This window comes from Austrofundulus limnaeus, unplaced genomic scaffold (assembly GCF_001266775.1).
Source record: "Austrofundulus limnaeus strain Quisiro unplaced genomic scaffold, Austrofundulus_limnaeus-1.0 Scaffold66, whole genome shotgun sequence".
Lineage (NCBI taxonomy): Eukaryota > Metazoa > Chordata > Actinopteri > Cyprinodontiformes > Rivulidae > Austrofundulus > Austrofundulus limnaeus.
The window spans coordinates 1066990-1085409 of record NW_013952468.1 but is presented as its reverse complement, the minus strand read 5'-3'; the positions used below and the strand labels follow the sequence as shown (position 1 = coordinate 1085409).

Below are 18420 nucleotides of genomic sequence, written 5' to 3'. Positions count from 1 at the left end.
ACACACACACACACACACAGGTCTGGTTTGTATAACCTTGTGGGGGGACCGTGCATCCTAACCCTAACCCCATCCCCTAACCCTAAACATACATTTTTTGGAATTTTTTTTATCATAACCCTGACAATTTAACCTAAAATTAACCTCACAGGTACCTACCTGACCCTAAAACTAACCTAAACTCATTTCCCACTTTAGTCCTAAACCTAAGTCCCGCCCCTTTAAGATTAAGATGCATCTTGGGGACCAATGCCCGGTCCCCAAGATGCACGTTTGTATGGGATAAATCTTGTGCCAGCAGAAATTGAATTTTAATTGCTAAGATTGAATCTGAATGTGCATAATTTGAAATTGAATGCATTGGTTTGAAGAAGAATTTTACTAAATTGAAACTGAATTTAATGATTTGAAACTGAATTTAAAGTTTTGAATTTGAATTAATTGGCTTTGAAACTGTATTTTGGTTTATTAAAAATTCAGTTTGACTACTTTCACTTTCAGTTTTATAATTCAATTTCAGTTCCTAAATTCAGATTTTTGTGTCACACATCCTGGTCTTCAAGAAAGCCAGCCAGAGTAATAAAACACAGATTTATGTTTCACTTTGGTGAAGTTTCCCTTCTGTGTGTAACAGAGTTGATGCAATCCACTGTAAAAGTGACAAAAACAAAGTTATTTTATTGCAGTAATTAATTTTACCTATAGAAAATGTTACATTTACATCACATCATGGATCAGTCAGCAGCAGCATCTGATCACAATGTGATCCGTGATGTGAATTTGAATCTGAGCAATTCAAATTTGATTCCTGCTGGCACAAGATTTATCTCATGCATTCTGTCCTCACGAGGCTGCTTTTTCGGGAAAATTGTCCCCACAATGTAGGAAAAACAAGGCCACACACACACACACACACACAGTGACAGTAAAAGATGTCAGGGCTGTTGGCAGAAACGTGAGAGGAACGGCGGCTTTAGGAAGCGCTTGTCCTGACAATGGTAGCTGATTAACACAGCCTCATCCTGATGGAGGATCAATGGCTGACTGGAACCGACTCGGTATTACATCCTCTGAGAGCTGAGATTGCGATGCATAGTAAAATAGACATTACTCTGCTCTGCATTAATGAGACCAACAGTGAAATTCCTGGCTTCTTGTCAAAGACACCTTGCTTTCAACTAAAATCAGACCTCTGTAGTTTCAGGCCCATGAAACTTCCTTTTTTTACCCCRGCAATTTAACAACTAATCAACTGTTTTGTCTGACAATTCCTAGCTCTTAAYATGATGCAATTAAATACAAGTCCTGAAAGATAAGGAAAGCAGGTTTAATGGAGGAATCTCACTGTGTTTCACTGAGAACCAGCAGGCAGATGTCTAGTTAGATTCGCAAGAAAAAGACTTTCCTGTTCCGTGGTTATATGGGAAACCCTTGAAACTTGCCTCTAGATCTTGTAGTTTATTTACAACAAACATGTATTAAATGCAATGTACAGTTAAAYATGAAGAGAAGGTTTTGCTACAGTTCCATTTCTCAACCCATTTCAGACCAGACAAGTGGGCAGCTCGTCCTCTTAATTTCACGGCATGTCCTCCTAACAAATACTGTATTGTGAATACACTTTAATAAGATGCAGAACRAAACTTGTTTGACAAGTTGTCTGCCTGATAACCAATGCACAGTCCGTTYCATGGTTGTTATAAAGGCGAGGCTTCTTCTCAGTCTCAGCCGATAGCTTCCAGTGACCTCACCTGATTCATGCACTCACCAAGCTTTAATTTTAAGTCCAGTAATCAATTAAGTTTCCACCTTATAGCTCTATATTGAGGAACATGCTTTTATGGAGAAGCTAATGCTGATCTGGCAACTTTGTCATGATTTTCTGACTTKGCCAATTACCCCATTCCTCTTCAGGTCTGGCGCTCTGTTTAGTCATACTTTCCAATAAATCAGTAATATCTCAATTTTAACCAGCAATCAGAATTTAATTTGTATATTTTTCCACCTTTGTTCTTTGCTGTCAATTAGACCAGACGTTAAGTGGGAAGTTAACCTCCTGATGACTTATAATTTATTTCATCTTTATGTTTTTTTCACTCTATCATTGAATTGTTTAATCTACTCCTCAAGCCTCAGGCTTGCCTAATAGAAAACATAAAACACTCCCAACTCATAACCAGCTTCATTCCATTAGTTTTTTTTAACCTGCCCCTCTGCCAACCATTTCCCCACGTCACCAGCTTTCCGGTGCAAACAGTCTGACACTTGCATTAAAGAAGGCAGGTCAGTTTGATCTGGCAAGGACRTGGACAGTCATACTCTACGTCTGGTCTTGTTTAAAACCTCAGGGCACCAGGGCCTCAAGAGACTCATTAGTAGCGCCGGTTTTGGAAGGGGAGATCAAACGCAGGTGTATACGCTTGGAGTTGCAAKAGAGATATAATAACAGCAACCAACAGACAGTTCTCCAGGGGCTCTATTTTCCTCCTGGCTAAAATGGCTGAACACTAACAAAGATATACAGTGAAGTGATGGATGCAGAAAGACAGATGATGACAAGAGACTGCAACACTGGTACTTTTCAGTTCCAGTGAGCGAGTCTTGGGCTCTTAAACAAACCAATGGTTGGCTTGTACTTGCTTTTTTAACAGCAAACTCATGTAGGGTTTGGTTTGGACTGTAATTGTGCAGATACTTTTCAGCATTCTAAACCAGCTGCCAGAAGGGAGACATCAGAGAAATCAGACCTTACAGAACATTTGGATTTGAAGGAAGCAATGTATCTCTTGTTAGGGTCTTGTTCATGAATGAGGGAATAATGGAGCAGGAGATGGATAGGTGTATTGGTGCTGTGATGCGGGCGCTGTACTGMTCTGTTGTGGTGAAGCGAGAGCTGAGCCAGAAGGCAAAGCTCTCAGTTTACCGGTTGGTCGACGTTCCTACYCTCATCTATCGTCACAAGCTTTGGGTAGTGACYGAAAGAATGAGATCGAGGATACAAGCGRCCGAAATGAGTTTCCTCTGCAGGGTGTCTGAGCTCTCCCTTAGAGATAGGGTGAGAAGCTCAGTCATCCAGGAGGGACTCAGAGTAGAGCCGGTGCTCCTCCACRTTGAGAGGAGCCAGTTGAGGTGGCTCATCTGGTTAGGATGCCTCCTGGACRCCTCCCTGGTGAGGTGTTTCAGGCAGGTCCCACTGGAAGGAGACCCAGAGGAAGACCCAGAACATGCTGGAGGGACTATGTTTCTCAGCTGGCCTGGGAACACCTTGAGATTCTCCCCAGAGGAGCTGGTCCAAGTGGCTGGAGAGAGGGAAGTCTGGGTCTCTCTGCTTAGGCTGCTGCCCCCACGACCCGACCCCAGATAAGCWGAAGAAAATGGATGAACGGATGAACAGACGGAAGCAATAAATGTTGCAAATAATAATGGAACATAATACAAATCATTTTGCCAGTTGATAAAGGAAGATGCAACACTTCCAAATACAATAAAAAAAAATAACCAGAATGTCACAGACTATCTGCAGAAGCCTGAAAAGGACAAATTAATCAATCGTACATTTTACCACAGATTACACAGATTATAACTGTAGTTTCCTTCTGTCATAATGTAAAAAGGCAGCTGAAGCATTAATGAAGGAGCAAAAACAAAGATATTTCCGTCCGTTTATACATCTAAAGAAAAACCAGGAAGAAGACAGGAGACCCATTGTTAGACCAACCATATGGTTTATCTCGCAAACTCCACTGTATAGCTTCAGTAATATGGTTCCTATCTGCTATGTTGACAAAAAGCACAGACCCGCTGCAGCAACGCTGTGCTCTCATTTAAGCTTTTTTTGCTGGTTTTGATTGACACATGGACAGACTGATTGACAGCCGCTGTGCTGTGCCAGACAGGGAATGCTTTCCCAGGCTTAGCATCCAGATAAAAGAACCAGCTCACATCGCTTTTTTTGTCACTCATGGTTTCATAGACTCAACACACAAACTAGGGTTGTTTTTGAGAGGCAGCTGAGTGACAGCTGTGTGTCCGGATCCCTTTTTGTTCTCGCTCAGATCGCTCGGGAAAAGGTGAAACAGGGTCAAGGTGAGTCCAGGTGTACGAGCGCCATCAGCAGGCTCGCACAAAGCAAACAGACTCGCCGACAAATTTGTTGACATTTCTGCTTCACACAAAGCCGCGCGGGATGAGKCAGAGAAAAAGGTCAATTTACATTCGCTCGGTTAATTTCTTTTTAAAAGACACTCTGGCTGTCACATTATAGCTGACTGGCTGTATCCTAAACAGGCTYTGCGGTAAACACAAACAAAGATTAACATAACAAGACAATCAAGGGACACATCCCAGTGTGAAGGTGAGAAAACATTATATTAGGAGACAACAAATAAGCAGCACATGAAGCACTCATCCCCATAAACTTTGACGAATTCAATCAATTTACACTTTACAAGGCTATTACAGGCAGCCGTTTAATTGTTTGAGAATCTGCTGCTGTAAGTCTCAGCAAGGACATCGTAGAAATGAATATAAGGTCACCAAAGCGATGAGCTGTGTATGGCATCTCTAATTACTCACAGCAAATGTCCTGAAACGTGCATGGATGTTTGGCGTTTTATATCAAATATACCCTCTGGATTCGAAGTTGAAATAAATGACTAAAAATYCAAACTCACCTCTGCGAACTGTAATCTGCTGAACGTGCTGCTGGGAGGCATGGTGAGCCGGAAGTTTTTCTTGGGCGTCACCCACGTCTCCATGATCTCCAGCTTGCTCGTTGCCAGGTTAGTGGCGTGATGCTGGACCAGGTAGCCTTGGAACTGGTCGAAGTGGAAGTAGAGGTGCACCGACACCGGGTGGCCCATGGGGAAGTACCTGGGAGCAAACAGCAGAGAGAAAATAAGAAACCGGACCTACCCACTGAGGGGCGCAGACTGCAAGAAGAGAAGATTCATGTAGATAACGTCTGCAGGGACACTGCTTTGGTCATGCTAATGTGGCCGGATGCTAWTGTGCGCTCGCAGTAAAGGTTAGCGTGAGTCAATGTGCTCTGTAATTGTGTGACACAGACATTAATTCAGTGACCTTTAACAGAAATCCAATCGGTCAAAGACACGTCGACAATACAGATAACTGTCAGKAAGTGGTGCTTGTGGGTTGTTACGCCCACCCTTGGGCTCCTGCACTTTTTATCTTTTAATATCTCTTGCAAAACCACTGCAGCAGATCGAAGATAAGAGGCTGCGGAACACTTGAAGTCTAAGGACCGCTGAGAATCTCAAGGTAAATATCAAATCTTCTCTACGCAAAAAGTTGCTTCATGTAGCTCTGCTAGTTGTACGCTCCCCTGAATTCATAAAGCTCGGATAGGTTTGTTGAACAAAGTTAATCTGAAGCTGAATTAAATGTTGCCTCTTTGATTAAGCTGTTTGTTTCATCCAGCCCAAAACGACAAAAGGCAACCATGTCTGCTTTTTTAACTATGCAACAAAGGTTATTAGACTTAAACTCTGGCAAGAAAGTAGGCGGGTGATATGCTATGCCTTTAATAGTGTGAGAACTTCATAGCAGTAACACTATTGAGATCATTTGTGCTATTTTAGCAATTCATATATCAAAACGTTCAGCTCAGTTATGCCAAGGGTGTTATGACTTTTGGTATGTTAGCTATTTATACTTTTTCAGCTGTTTCACATTTTTAGCCACATTTTTGCCACTGAACTGTTTTCAGCATCCTTAAAATCCTTGGAAATGTTTCAAAATCTTCACAGCACCTTACACATTTTGTTCTGGTTATGCTCTTTTTCACTTTCTTGAGAAAAAAATAGCTACTTTTTTGATAATTTTAGCTTTTTTCTTCAATTATAGCTATAGTTTTGATTCTTTCCATGTTCCTTTTGTGCTTTTTTTCTGATAATTTGTGCTATTTATCTACTATATTCAGCTTTTTGCTGCAAATTTAGCTAATGTTCAGCTGTCATTAGCTAAAGTTAGATTTTAAGCTAAATACACATTTTTAAAAAAAACTTTTACAACTTATTTTTGCTAAGTTCAACAAACGTGCTCCTTATGCTTGTTTATGCTAATTAAAAAAAATCCAGGACTTAAATTTTCCTGTAAAATTTTAGCTGTTTCACTATTTAACTACAAATTATCACTTTTTTGTACTTTTATGCATTTTTTTCTGCTAATTTTACATTTTTTCACAAAACTTTCACTATCTGGGTGTAAATTATAACTTGTGGCTGCTACCTTTAGCTGATTTTTGCACTAATTTTAGTTTTATTATGCTACTTCAGCTTTAGATCTGCTTCTTTCTGCAATTCTTCAGATTTTTCTACTTTGTCCTTTTTTCTGCTAATTTGTATTATTTACGCTTCTTACAGATGTTTTCTGCTATATTCAGCTACTTTAGCTGTTAGCTTTTAGCTGTTTTCTGCCAATTCAACTATATTTTTGCTCCTTTATACCGTTTTTCTGCAAAGTTAAGCTTTTTTCTTCTTGCAGCTTTCCAACTTGAACTCGCATCAACACTTTTTATTAAACATTTTCAGCTGAATTTCAGCAGCTTTCAGGTTAAATTTTCAGCGAGAAGCATTCGCACTAACATTTTGTCAGGAAATGCAATTTTTCTATTTTTTGTGCRTTTTCGACGTGGCAGAGGGTCGGCCCATGGGAGCAGCCAGAGGGACTTCCAGGGTGAGCGCTGCTGGGGAATGCTCAACAGCTGCTGACTGCACACGTCCTGACTCCTCCTCGCCCTGATTCCTCCTCGTTCTCCCCCCTTCTACTTTTAGACACACACCTTAACAGAAAGCACACTGTGCTCCCCCCATGGCTCCCCTGTGCCTAAAGTTTCATCAGTATTCAGCTAAAGGACCAGGAGTCAACCGGTTCTGGCAAACGCTACCCTGACAAGCAGAACAGCAAATATTTACACCCAAAGGGATGGCAATGCTCTCCTTTCTCCCCTCTGCTGCTTCCTTTTCTGAGTCTTTGTCTTTCTCCTATACTCTCCCTTTAGCCTCTTCCTTGCCGTTCATCTCCTCTGCTTTTGTTCATGTTGTCTTCCCTCAGCTTTCAATCCCCTTTGACACATCTTTCCAAAAACGAGACGTGACTGCCTGTATRCGAGTGGGTCTGAGGCGTAACCTGCACAGAGGCTCCATTCAAGCTTTTAACCCGCAGWTTCTCCAAGGAAGTCACAGAAAGCTGCTAAAAGCACCAAATCACTCTGYGCTCTTTTCATCTCCCTTGCAACAGTCTCACATCCTTCTGTTTGGAAGCACATCTGAGCTTTTTACACGCATGTGAAATATGTGGCCGTATACACCAACATACACACACACCAGGACGCACACAACCAATACTCAAATAAGATAAATTTCCCAGTGAGCGCTTTGCTGTGACACGCTTTGAGGGAAAACCTGATCGATTTAATTACTTGGCTCAATCGGTGAAATTCTGAATCAATAAAACATAAATAAGACAGCTCCAGGCAGGCTTTGCATCATTCCACCACGCTAACTACGTTTTCACTCATTACACTAATAAATGTGGCTGAATTACAAGGCAAATAGTTTTATTTATTCAGTTGTTATTTGTTGTGGTTAAGCTTGATCAGAGCACASGATTTTGTGCTTCAGAAAATAGTATCCAGAATTAATGTAAAAATAACATCTCAAGGGTTATTGTTAATGTAGAAAATCACACACAAAAAAGAAAGACTTTTTTTTAAAAAAAATGCCTTGCTGAGATCAGTTTACTGCTGAATAAATCGAAGAAAAGGCAGAATTAAAATAATTCTGTGTGAAATGTTTTGAAAAAAAAAGAATCTGGGAACTGTGGACCACAGTATCAGATTAGAGTTGGATTACAGCAGATACAGGCACTGCATATAAACTACTTGAAATAAATAAAAGTACAAGTAAAAATACCTTAACAGAAAAATGACTTTGGTAAAAATGACTTTCACCAATAAGAAAAATACTCGAGTATAATCATAATATGCTCACAATAATTCAGAAAGTAAAAGTACTTTTACACACACCAAGAAATGAAGTGTTGGATTTATTTAACCAAACTGGTTTCACTAAACCSAGTTGTGTAAATTGCWTTATRTTTACTCAAATAAATTCAACACAACTTTTTTTAAAGTGCCTAAACAACTTCTTATGACAAGTTTTGGTCATATTTAAAATTTAAAATGAATCTAGGTGTTAAATTTTAAAGTAAAGTACAATGATCTTTTTATGTTTTGAATCTAACACAATAAAAGTAAAAGTTGCGATTAAAAAAAACACTTTGTAACCTTACAAATCCTCAAAACAATTAAGTACCGTAACGAAGTAAATGTATGGATCTACCATCAAACTCTGCTTTCATTTCTTTAATCCAACATGTTGGATGTCAGTCCAGATGAGGACTTATCTTAATAAAATATATTTTTTCTATAAACTATAAAACAAACAAAAACCTGTTATTTATGACTATGGTATGTTAATAGAATGTGACACACGCACATGTAAACAAACACATTATTTGTGTTTGTTTAAGCAACAAAAGCTCCTAAACAGCTACAACTACATGTGTAACACTTTAATTTATATCTGCCAGCCTTTTAGAAATTTAAAAGTGTTAGTTGTTTGCTGTGGAGCCCCACTTTCACACGTAAGCACACGTTTTTTATTGTTCCTGCTCTGTTATAACTGACGCAGTACTTGACTAGAAACAGCTGGGCCGAACAGACCATTTATAAGTTTGGACACATGGAAACCATACTATAATCAAGCTTCTTTTTTATATCGCGTGCCTTTACCTGAAGGATTTTATAGAACACTTAAATGCAGCAGGAGGTGCGGGGAGCAGGGGGCTGGTGTTGCTGCATGTTCTGCTTACGAGGAGGAAATCATTTTGGCTCCCACAAAGCGCGCTCCAGCTGTGGTGATTGCTTCTGTGGTGCCGCCTGGATTCAACACGAGCGAGCGCCGCGCTGTCAGTGACACTGACTGTCAGTTCGCCTAATGATTTCTGAAACTTTCCCTAGAAGAACAACGTAGATTGGCAGTTTGGATGACTACCAACTAAAACTACACCAGATATAATCAGTTTGTTTCCACATACTGTTAAAGCAAATATCCTTCATGCTGCTTTGCAGTTAGGTTCATTGCTCTCGACTCCTGTTAAGGCTGTCCTCATTTTTTGTTTATCAAATCAAAAATAATGGTTTGGATTTAGTCCATTATGCAGAATTAATCATTYACTTGTAGATAATTTTTAAATGTCCTCAGTTCCAAATTATTTTGATCAAATTGATGCGCTAACACAGGGGTGCCCAAACATTTTCCCTGAGAGGGCCAAAATTAAAATCAATGAGGGTGGTGGGCCAAATGCAATAATATAATACACGAAATGCAAATATTTCAAGTAAAGTTGTATTTTTTATGATTAAGCTAGCAGCCAGTGTGGTTGCCCACATTTTCTTKTTTGTTTTTTCAGCCCAYGGACATGGAGAAAATTCAACGTATGCTYGGGCAGAAAAGGCTCATGGGACTTTTCATAATTTAAAATTTGAGTAAATGTGGTCTTTCAAGGTGCAAATCAAGATATGGACTTAAATCTCACAAATATCTCTTGACGTTACTTGTATTTTAAGTTTAATCTTAACAAAATTCAAAGATAAAGTGAGCACCATAAGTTAAGACTATCTGACTACAGCTCCTTGTACCTATAGTTGGACAAATGTTTGAAAAAACTAAGTGCAAATGTAGTATTTCTACATAAGACAGACAATTACAACCTAGTAACCAGGATAACTGCTGGTGGGCCATATCAAATGGCTTGGCGGGCCAAATTTGGCCCACGGGCCCCACTTTGGGCACCTCTGCGCTAATGGCTAATCTGAGCTACAGCATGATTGAGGTGGATTTCTGTTTTAAAACAACTCCAATCTCCAAATTTTCATAGTGACCCCCTCTACAAATGTTCACATTACTCAAACTAGTCATGAGCTTTTCTTCAAAGTGATGTTCAAAAATCTACCCACAACAGGTAAGATATTGTCTGTGACTTTTCCACAGAACCCCAGTTTAACCCTGTTAAATGCACAAAAGGAAAAATTAATTAAAATACTTGAACACCACRTGCTTCTGAGAAAGAAAAACCTTGCAAAGTCAAAAGCTATATTTATGAAGAGAAAATGGACCGTTTGACCATTTAAAATGACGGCAATAAGCTTTTTTTTTTACTTTCCAATTCGACTGCATACAGTCTTAACAGCTTTCTGAAATTTGTTCATTTCCACTAATAACAGCCCACAGGCCAGCGTTCACTGTTATGGCCCATATCGGCTCATTATCTCAGGGATAAATTGACGGTGTCATATTGTGTTACAAAATGAAAAGCTTCACCCAGACTTCCCAGTTGCTTATTGAAGCAATCCATTGTTATCTCGTTTCCATGACATGTGATCTCATAAGACAGTGCATGAGGACAAAAACAAAAGATCTCTCTGTGTGCCGTATGTCGTGGTTTCTCATGCTAGTACAGGCGTGGCTACCTATTGAGAAGAAAAACACACTGAAGGGYACCTGTGGGGAAAAAATGGAGGCGCAGGTGTGCAATAAAAGGAGCAATGATGAGAAAAAATAAAGAGAAACCAAAAGGGTCTAAAAGTGTTTTCTGCAAAGATGATGTCAATTCTGAAATGACAACTGAAATTAGCTGAAAAAGCTGAAACTGATGGGTTAAGCTAAAAGAAAAACAGAAATCTAGACTAGCTAAGAGCTAAAATTACCAAAAGATTAAGCACAAAAAGTAGAAAAATATTAAAATGGCAGAAGTTAAAATTAAAACGCTTGATAAAAGCTAAAGACAGCAAAAGGCTAAGTAGCAAAACTCTAGTTAACTAATTGTAAGACAGGCTTAAGGTATCAAAAGGTCGACTAAAAGCTAAAAAAATTTATATTTTGAAAAGTATAAAAGTTATAAAAATTAAAATCATAACTTTCTTCAGAGCGAGCTAAATAGAAAGAGAAAATACAGGGAAACAACAGTGCGAGTGCTGCTGGGGCCACACTAACCTGCAGCTGTGATCGTTTGGGTTCCCCTGCAGAGAAGCTGCAGCTCGAGCGAGGCCCATCCGTGAGAAGGAGTGGTAGAATGTGAGCTGTGTGTCCGACAGGCTGGCGACGCCATCTGGCTCGTCGTACACATTCTCCCAGTACGAGTTGAGTCCCGGCGCTCCCTGAGGAAACGGCCCAAACAGGTAGGCGTCCAGCTGGTTCACTATCTCCTGGTTCACGCTGGCTTCAAACTTCCGAGCGAAGAAGGTGGGCCGAACCGTTTGCTATAAAAAGAAAAGAGCAGGAGGAAGAAAGAGCCAAGAGAGAAGCAGGGATGAAGGAGATAAAGAGAACAGGGGGGGATTATTAAATGGTGGTGTTCCAGGATGTGAGAGGAACGAATGTGACGTGTTAGATGTGTGTGGAAGTGATGGGTGGGCAGAGAGAAATATTCAGATACGAGGCAGAGGGTGGAAAAGGGACTATTTTTCCTTAGAGATTTCTGAATGAATTAGAATATGTATTACCTCAAAATAACTCTCCCTTATTTCTGACTTTTCTCATTTTAAATRCACAAATTGCATCCTTTTATGCTAAAGACTCGTGAGCAAAATAAGGCTTGAGGGCCAGAAGTGGCCCTTTGATCTAAACAATGTGGCCCTTAGAAAAAATGAAAAAGTTCAAAGATCCGTTTATCCATCCATCCATCCATCCATCCATCCATCCATCCATCCATCCATCCATCCATCCATCCATCCATCCATCCACTAATCTGTTCATCCATCCATCTGTTCATCCATCCATCCATCCATCCATCCATCCATCCATCCATCCAGCCAGCCAGCCAGCCAATAATCCTTCCATCCATCCATTAATCCATCCATCCATCCATCCATCCATCCATCCAACCATCCAATAATGCTTCCATCCACTAATCTTTTCATCCATTCATCTATCCATCCATCCATCCATCCATCCATCCATCCATCCATCCATCCATCCAATAATCCTTCCATCCATCCATCCATCTCTACACTTTATTTCATTGAGATTAAGGATGCACCAATATGAAAATTCCCGCTGATCTCAATATCCAATATAATTATTCCTGTTATGGCCAATAACTGATATTTACCCATATTATCCAAACACACAACTTATTTATAAACATATACGTACAAACAAACACACTTGTATTTTTTCCATAAATAAATGACCAAACTGCTGACATGGCTCTAGTTCAGTTATTTCTGACAGCGCAGCATCAATATCATTATCTAACGTGTACCACACGACCAATCGTTTCCCCTCCCAAAACAGAAACACAAAGCTAAAAAGTRRGAAATCAATATCAAACATTAATATTRGTCCAGTTTTACTTATCAGACCAATATGATGTTCTAAAAAAGGACCAATGTCAGCTGATCCCGTTGTTAATGCCAATATATCGTGCATCCCTGAGATGCATCTGTAGTCATTTTCTAATTGCACCACAGCTCTCTGACTCATAAATAAATCGTGATGTGCCTTCAGATCCCCACCCTGTTATTAAATAAACCCTTAAATTCCTTTATGCCAAATTGTGTTTTGGAAGAAACTACGTACCCCTGTGGCAGCACATTTCCTCTTCAAAAGTAGAAGAAAACTTTCTTCTGAATTTATATTTTTCTTTTTCTCTAAACAAGATGCACTAAAGAATGTTCAGACAAACGTCAAATGAATAAAACAGTAGAGTTTATGTGGATCTCTGTTTAATGTAACATGGGTTCTTCTTTCCGAACAAAGCTTCTCGCTGAGGGAAACACTCAGAGACTCTGAGGATGTCCTCTGTTATCAGACGATGGGCTTTGAGCTGCAGATCTTTTAAGTCCTAGAACTCGCAAAGTCGAGCCCCGACGGATCAGATTGTTCCATCCCCAACACACTGATGAGAAAGGCCCTAAAAAGGTTAATCACACTGTGCTGCATTTGGTATTAATGAAGGGATTTTGGATGCATCACTGGAGCTGGAAATCACTCAGGGCATCAGTGTCAGACAGATTCATTACAATAACTACAGTCAATATTAGCAGCCAAGGGTATTTGACTAAAAACATAGGAAGGAAGCAAAAACAGGCACCTCATAGGCAGTCTGTAGGTATACTTGGGTGATTTCAGTCAAGTTTTTAACATATCTTTTCTGACGGTACTTTTCTTCCCTTTGTCTGCTTTTCAGACACCTTTTTTCATCCTTTTTTCGTCGTGCTGTTTCTTGTGTGGTTGATGATGCATCATAAAATCTACCACCTCTGAAGCTTGGCTTGCACACAAAYGCTTCTTTTCAGCCCCAGACGCTAGACTATTTATCAATAATCATGCTGTACAAAACACTTTGGTGTTACCTGCTATGGGGGGAAAAAAAAGAAAAGAAAAGAGGACTCAATCAAAAAGCAGCACATTTCTAGGAACTCGGCTTTTTCTCATGCAGCAGCAACCGTGGGATGATGCGTCGTTGGCTACAGACAGAAGATTAAATWAAAWAAAAAAACACTCTCAGTTGTGAGAAGGGTTATGTGCAGTTATTGGAAAGAACTGACTTCTTTTTCTGAAACAGGTCTAAGCCGTGGTTTACAAGGACAAACGCACCATCATCCTGTTCCATCCCTCCACAAGTGCGCAGCGAAATCCCCAACTTTTACAGCTGCAACCCGTTTTAAGACAACTCGCTTGTCGGAGATCTTTTGAGTGGATATTTATTCCTATTAACTTCTGGAAATGCTGCTTTGTTCCCAGGGTCAGACTCCACTGACACCAAGCTGGGTGCCATTCAGACCCAGCAGCAGCGGTGCCAGGGATCTCTGGGTAATATGTTGGCACTGGGCTGCCAGAAACTGAGGCTAGACAGCCGGGGTTTGGCACAGGGAGAACCCAGCTCATCACGACGGGGGCTGGTTTGTGGGAAACAGGACGGACGAGGAAATGAGTTAAAGTGATAGCAGACTGAGGTGGAGCATTTGGACTCGTTTTATTTAACTTTTTAAGAGTTCATTTAAAGTCAAACGGTGAAAGAAAAGCTAATCTGGCGTTTCAGAGCCGACGCCTCTCCGTCATTTCTTCAGATAAGTCGGCTAAACCTCCTGTTTCTCACATTTCAGATTAAATAGGACCTAATTACTGCTGCAGCTTTTTTCTCTCAGTYGCACCAATCAAGACATAATTTTGCACATATTGACTGTGAGGACGACTCGAGGGCAGGAAATAAAAAAAACTACTGATTTTCTTCAGTGTTGTGGTGCTTCAAAAAAGAGATAATATTCTTTAAGGTTAGTTTTTGTTTTTATGAATTTTCTGATGCATCTAACAAAAACCTCTGATATAAATGTTACATTGACTTATTTTAACTATAATACATTTTTCAAAATGTTTGTAGTGAGAAAACTGCAGTAAAATTAACAAGTAAGTGTCTTTGCATAGAAAACAAGCATATTTACACACCCAAGTACTTAAATCTATGTGTTGAGTTTCTATTTGATTATAAATATGCTGGCTCAATAAATTTGTTTAAGAGAACAATAAATGTTAGTTTGCTAAAGAAAAAAKAATTTTATAATGTGTGTTCATAAGAGCTGTTGTTTGGGAAGGAGTTGAAGGTTTTTTGTCATGCTTTGTTATTTGAAGTTTATTATTGTTTGAATTTATTTCTTTTATATGTAATTTTTTTTGGGGGGAAGGGGCAGATATTAACAAAAAAACCTCCTTTCTGCTGCTTTTCCTTTTATTTGATTTATATTATTTTTGTATAGTATTTGTTTTTTTAATGAAAACGAATAAACATTAAAAAATAAAAAAAATCAATAACAGTGCTGCTTTATATATTAAAATCAATTTGATTTATATTTAAACATAAGAGAGCACTAACATATTTGTACTTTTAAAGAATATTTAAAGTTTTTATATATGTATTTGGGAATGCATGCATCAGACAAGGAGGTGCTGCGGAACCACATGCACCCCTGCTTCCCACAACCTTTTTGTAAAGCAACTCACAACAAGAAGTGAAGAAAATTTTTGATAAAACCAAATAATTACTTCTATTCTTATAAAACTTCATATTTAAACATAATGATGTGTGTACACCATAATATATACATTATTTGAGCAGTTACGGGCATTTATTACATYACAATAATTAGATATATTAAATAATGTTTTGCTAAAGCTCTGGTTTTAGTCGATGAGTCTGTTGATTAAAAGCTGTTTTTACCTGGAAGCGGTGGAAGTCAGCAGGCTTGAAGTCATTGGGAGAACAACCACACCAGTCCACGATGTGCTTGTATTGACACTTGCAGCCCAGTTTACGGTTCCAGTTTGTGATGCGCAGGTTGTTATCCACCATCCGCTCACAGTGGGCACTGTTCTCCAGCACAGTGTGGAAGAAGGACTGGAAAATGAGAAACAGAGATTGGGTAGGGAGATAGGGAGGGAAAAATAAAGAGAAAGACACCAAATTGGAAAATTATGTGTCCTTTTTTTTCTTTTTTTTACAATCCAGTTCACAGGAGGAAATAATGCAAGAGCTACAAAAAGAGGATTCACAAGGCCTCATGATAAACATTCCATTCCCCTACAAAAATGTGTTTTTCAATAAAACATCTAATTGATTGGGAAGTCTGCATCTTCCTATCACTGTAAGATTTATTCTCCTTGCCTTTGTGTCACCTCTCAGTTATGAAATGAGAAAGTTGTATTTAATAAACGATGCAGCAGAAGTACGAAGCAGTGTCGTCCACTGGAGCCGAAACAAAGACGTGAACTCGTGAAGAGCCCCGTCGGCGTGCGTGCGTCTCTGCGTGTTACCTCGGCGGGAAGCAGAGTGTAAGCGTAGAACTGCTTCATGTTGGTGACCAGGTCGTCCTTGGAGTTGATCACGTACTCGACGAACACACGGTTGAGGAGGAACCAGTCGGACCCACCGTCCACAGAGATGCCCTCGGGGATTCTGCGGTCGCCCAGCCTCCACATGTGAGTGTCGCACTCGTAAAACAGACGATCGAGACCCTGCTTACGGATGAACCTGACAAACAAAAACACCAAGCTGTTGTCATAAATGTACCTTTAACTGAGCTCAACAAATTTTTTACAGATTTACCAGCAATAAAACCTGAAACAACTCAATTTCACATGTGATGTCTATTGAAGAAAAACTATTTTTAATGACATTTAACAGAAATTAAACATGAAGATAGTCACGTGTTACAAGTAGTGAGTTGCTCTGTTTGTGGGATCTGAACTCACGTGCAAATCTCCTTCCCTACTTTCCCTGYCGAGGGTGGTTAGGGTCTATATTATCTTGGGTTTGACAGTAATGTTCATATTTTAGACTTGTGGTTCCCAACACATTATCCTCAAAACCCTGCTTTCTTAATTCCAAGCCAAGCTGAGACCCCCCACCCCGCCAATTCCTAATAATTATAATTATAGAATTTTAATTATTATAAAAGAATAAAGTGAATGAAAAAAGAACTGAAATATACAGAGTTTTAATTATTATAATGAACTTATTTTGGTGATTTTTTATATAACAATAAATTTATATGGTTATGGGCCCCCGTCATGCTCTCTTTACCCCCACCCCCATGAAGAACCAACACTAAACAGAGGAAGAGTTTGAGATGAATCGAGGACTCAACATTGCAAAAAAAGAGATTATTTTTTTTCCATTTTGATCCACAGAATCCTGAGTATCCCAGTCTAAGAAACCAGCTCGTCATGTGGTTGTGTTTGCAGTGACCAGTTTTTGAAAAATAAAAGTATTTTTGTGCGAACAGCTTGCGGAACTGTATCCCAGGTCATGCACGTTATTTTGTTGCTGCACTCTGCCCTCACATTTTTTACTTAATCTGCTGRAATTTATTTTATAAATGGTGATAGGAAGTTTTTATCATTGGCATCATGTGAGTTCAGCGTTCATAAACAGATCAAGTTCCAGCTGTCTGTAGACTGAAACTGAACTTTTCTCCTCAGTCTAAAAGTCTGAACACCTTTAAAAAGAGTTCCCTAAGGATGACGGCAGTTGCTCACTAAATACTACACTGCACAGTTTGCAGTAAGGCTCTGCATACACAATGAGTGCTGCTGCTAACAGATCGAGTGTTGGATGGAAGGAGTCAAATTCAGGTCAGCTAGTTCAGACAGTCTCTCTCTGCACTGTGAATGGTGACAAAGACTGTTGACGTACAAAACCTTTAGCTCACAGAAACCCACAAACACGCTGAGTAAAAGTCATCAGATATCAGACGTGTGTTTATATCAGCGCATTTAGAAAGAGAACATGGCTTCAACCCTCTCATCAGACTCAAGCACTGAATAAAAGAAAGCGACTGCGAACAAAAAGGATGGCTGAGTCACGCTGAGTCATACGCCCTTGCAGGTCTTTGATTTGCCCTGCACTTTGGGGGGTTTCGGACCGGTTTGCTACCAGGGTTTGACGCTGCAGAAAACGGGGTGGTCCCCCCCCCCCCCCCCCCCCAGCCAAGAAGGTTAAAGCAATGAAGCCCACAGATGGGAGCTAATTGTATTATGATTCAGTGTCCACACCGTGCTGGCGGGAGGGCGCCGGAGGTGCAGCCGGCGTGTGCGCGACAAACACAGCTCGAGCTGAGCGTAAAGCTGCTGAGTGAGGCGTTAAAACTATTTGCATCTTACCTTGCATTGTCCCTGCCATGRGACTTAATGAAATTCATGTCTCTATATTTGGACAGGAAGGCCACCAGCTGGTTGTTGGTCCTAAAAATGAAAGAAAATGATTTACTTTTGACTGTGAACATCTGGTGAGGTCTGTTCTCGCAGAGGCAAATTGATTCTGCAGCACAAATTATAGGTGTAATGCCTTTTGGAGGACAGTTCTGCCTAATGCGTTCATCTTTTACAACCCGACTTTAAAGGTGACATAATAAGTATAAATTATACAGAATTTAGGGATTTTCAGCTCGACACAAAATCTACAACCTGAAACAAAATAAAACGAAACATTRAGAAATGTTAATGAAATATTAAAATACAGATATGAAACAAACTCATTTTTTTTTACTTGAAGATGATGATTTGTACATACAATCATACCAAACCACCCACCTGAGGAAAATCCTGAGGGCTTCTGTCATACACTTTAGGTAAAATGCTTATTTTCTTTTAGGGTGCCAACTAATCTCTTCATACTATTTTAGTATATTTTTTGTAAAATAAACAACAAATTATTTCTTTTCACATATTTTTGCTTACATATATCTGTATCAAATAGTTCAATACACAATATGTATGGAACAATGCAGATTTTTAAGTTTAATTTTATCGACTCCTCTTCTGAAGATGCTCTGCGTTG

At 39.6% G+C, this 18420-nt stretch overlaps 1 protein-coding gene across 1 annotated transcript in view; it reads right to left on the bottom strand.

Moving 5' to 3' along the window:
• Nucleotides 1-17825, bottom strand: part of xylt1 (xylosyltransferase I) — a gene marked incomplete at its 5' end in the record, with an annotated part of 26955 nt that extends 9130 nt beyond the window's left edge. The window contains 5 exon segments of the mRNA XM_014010233.1: nucleotides 4674-4872; nucleotides 11079-11344; nucleotides 15304-15480; nucleotides 15897-16113; nucleotides 17745-17825. Coding sequence (XP_013865687.1) covers nucleotides 4674-4872; nucleotides 11079-11344; nucleotides 15304-15480; nucleotides 15897-16113; nucleotides 17745-17825 — 940 coding nt within the window.
• Nucleotides 17826-18420: the final 595 nt, after the last annotated feature.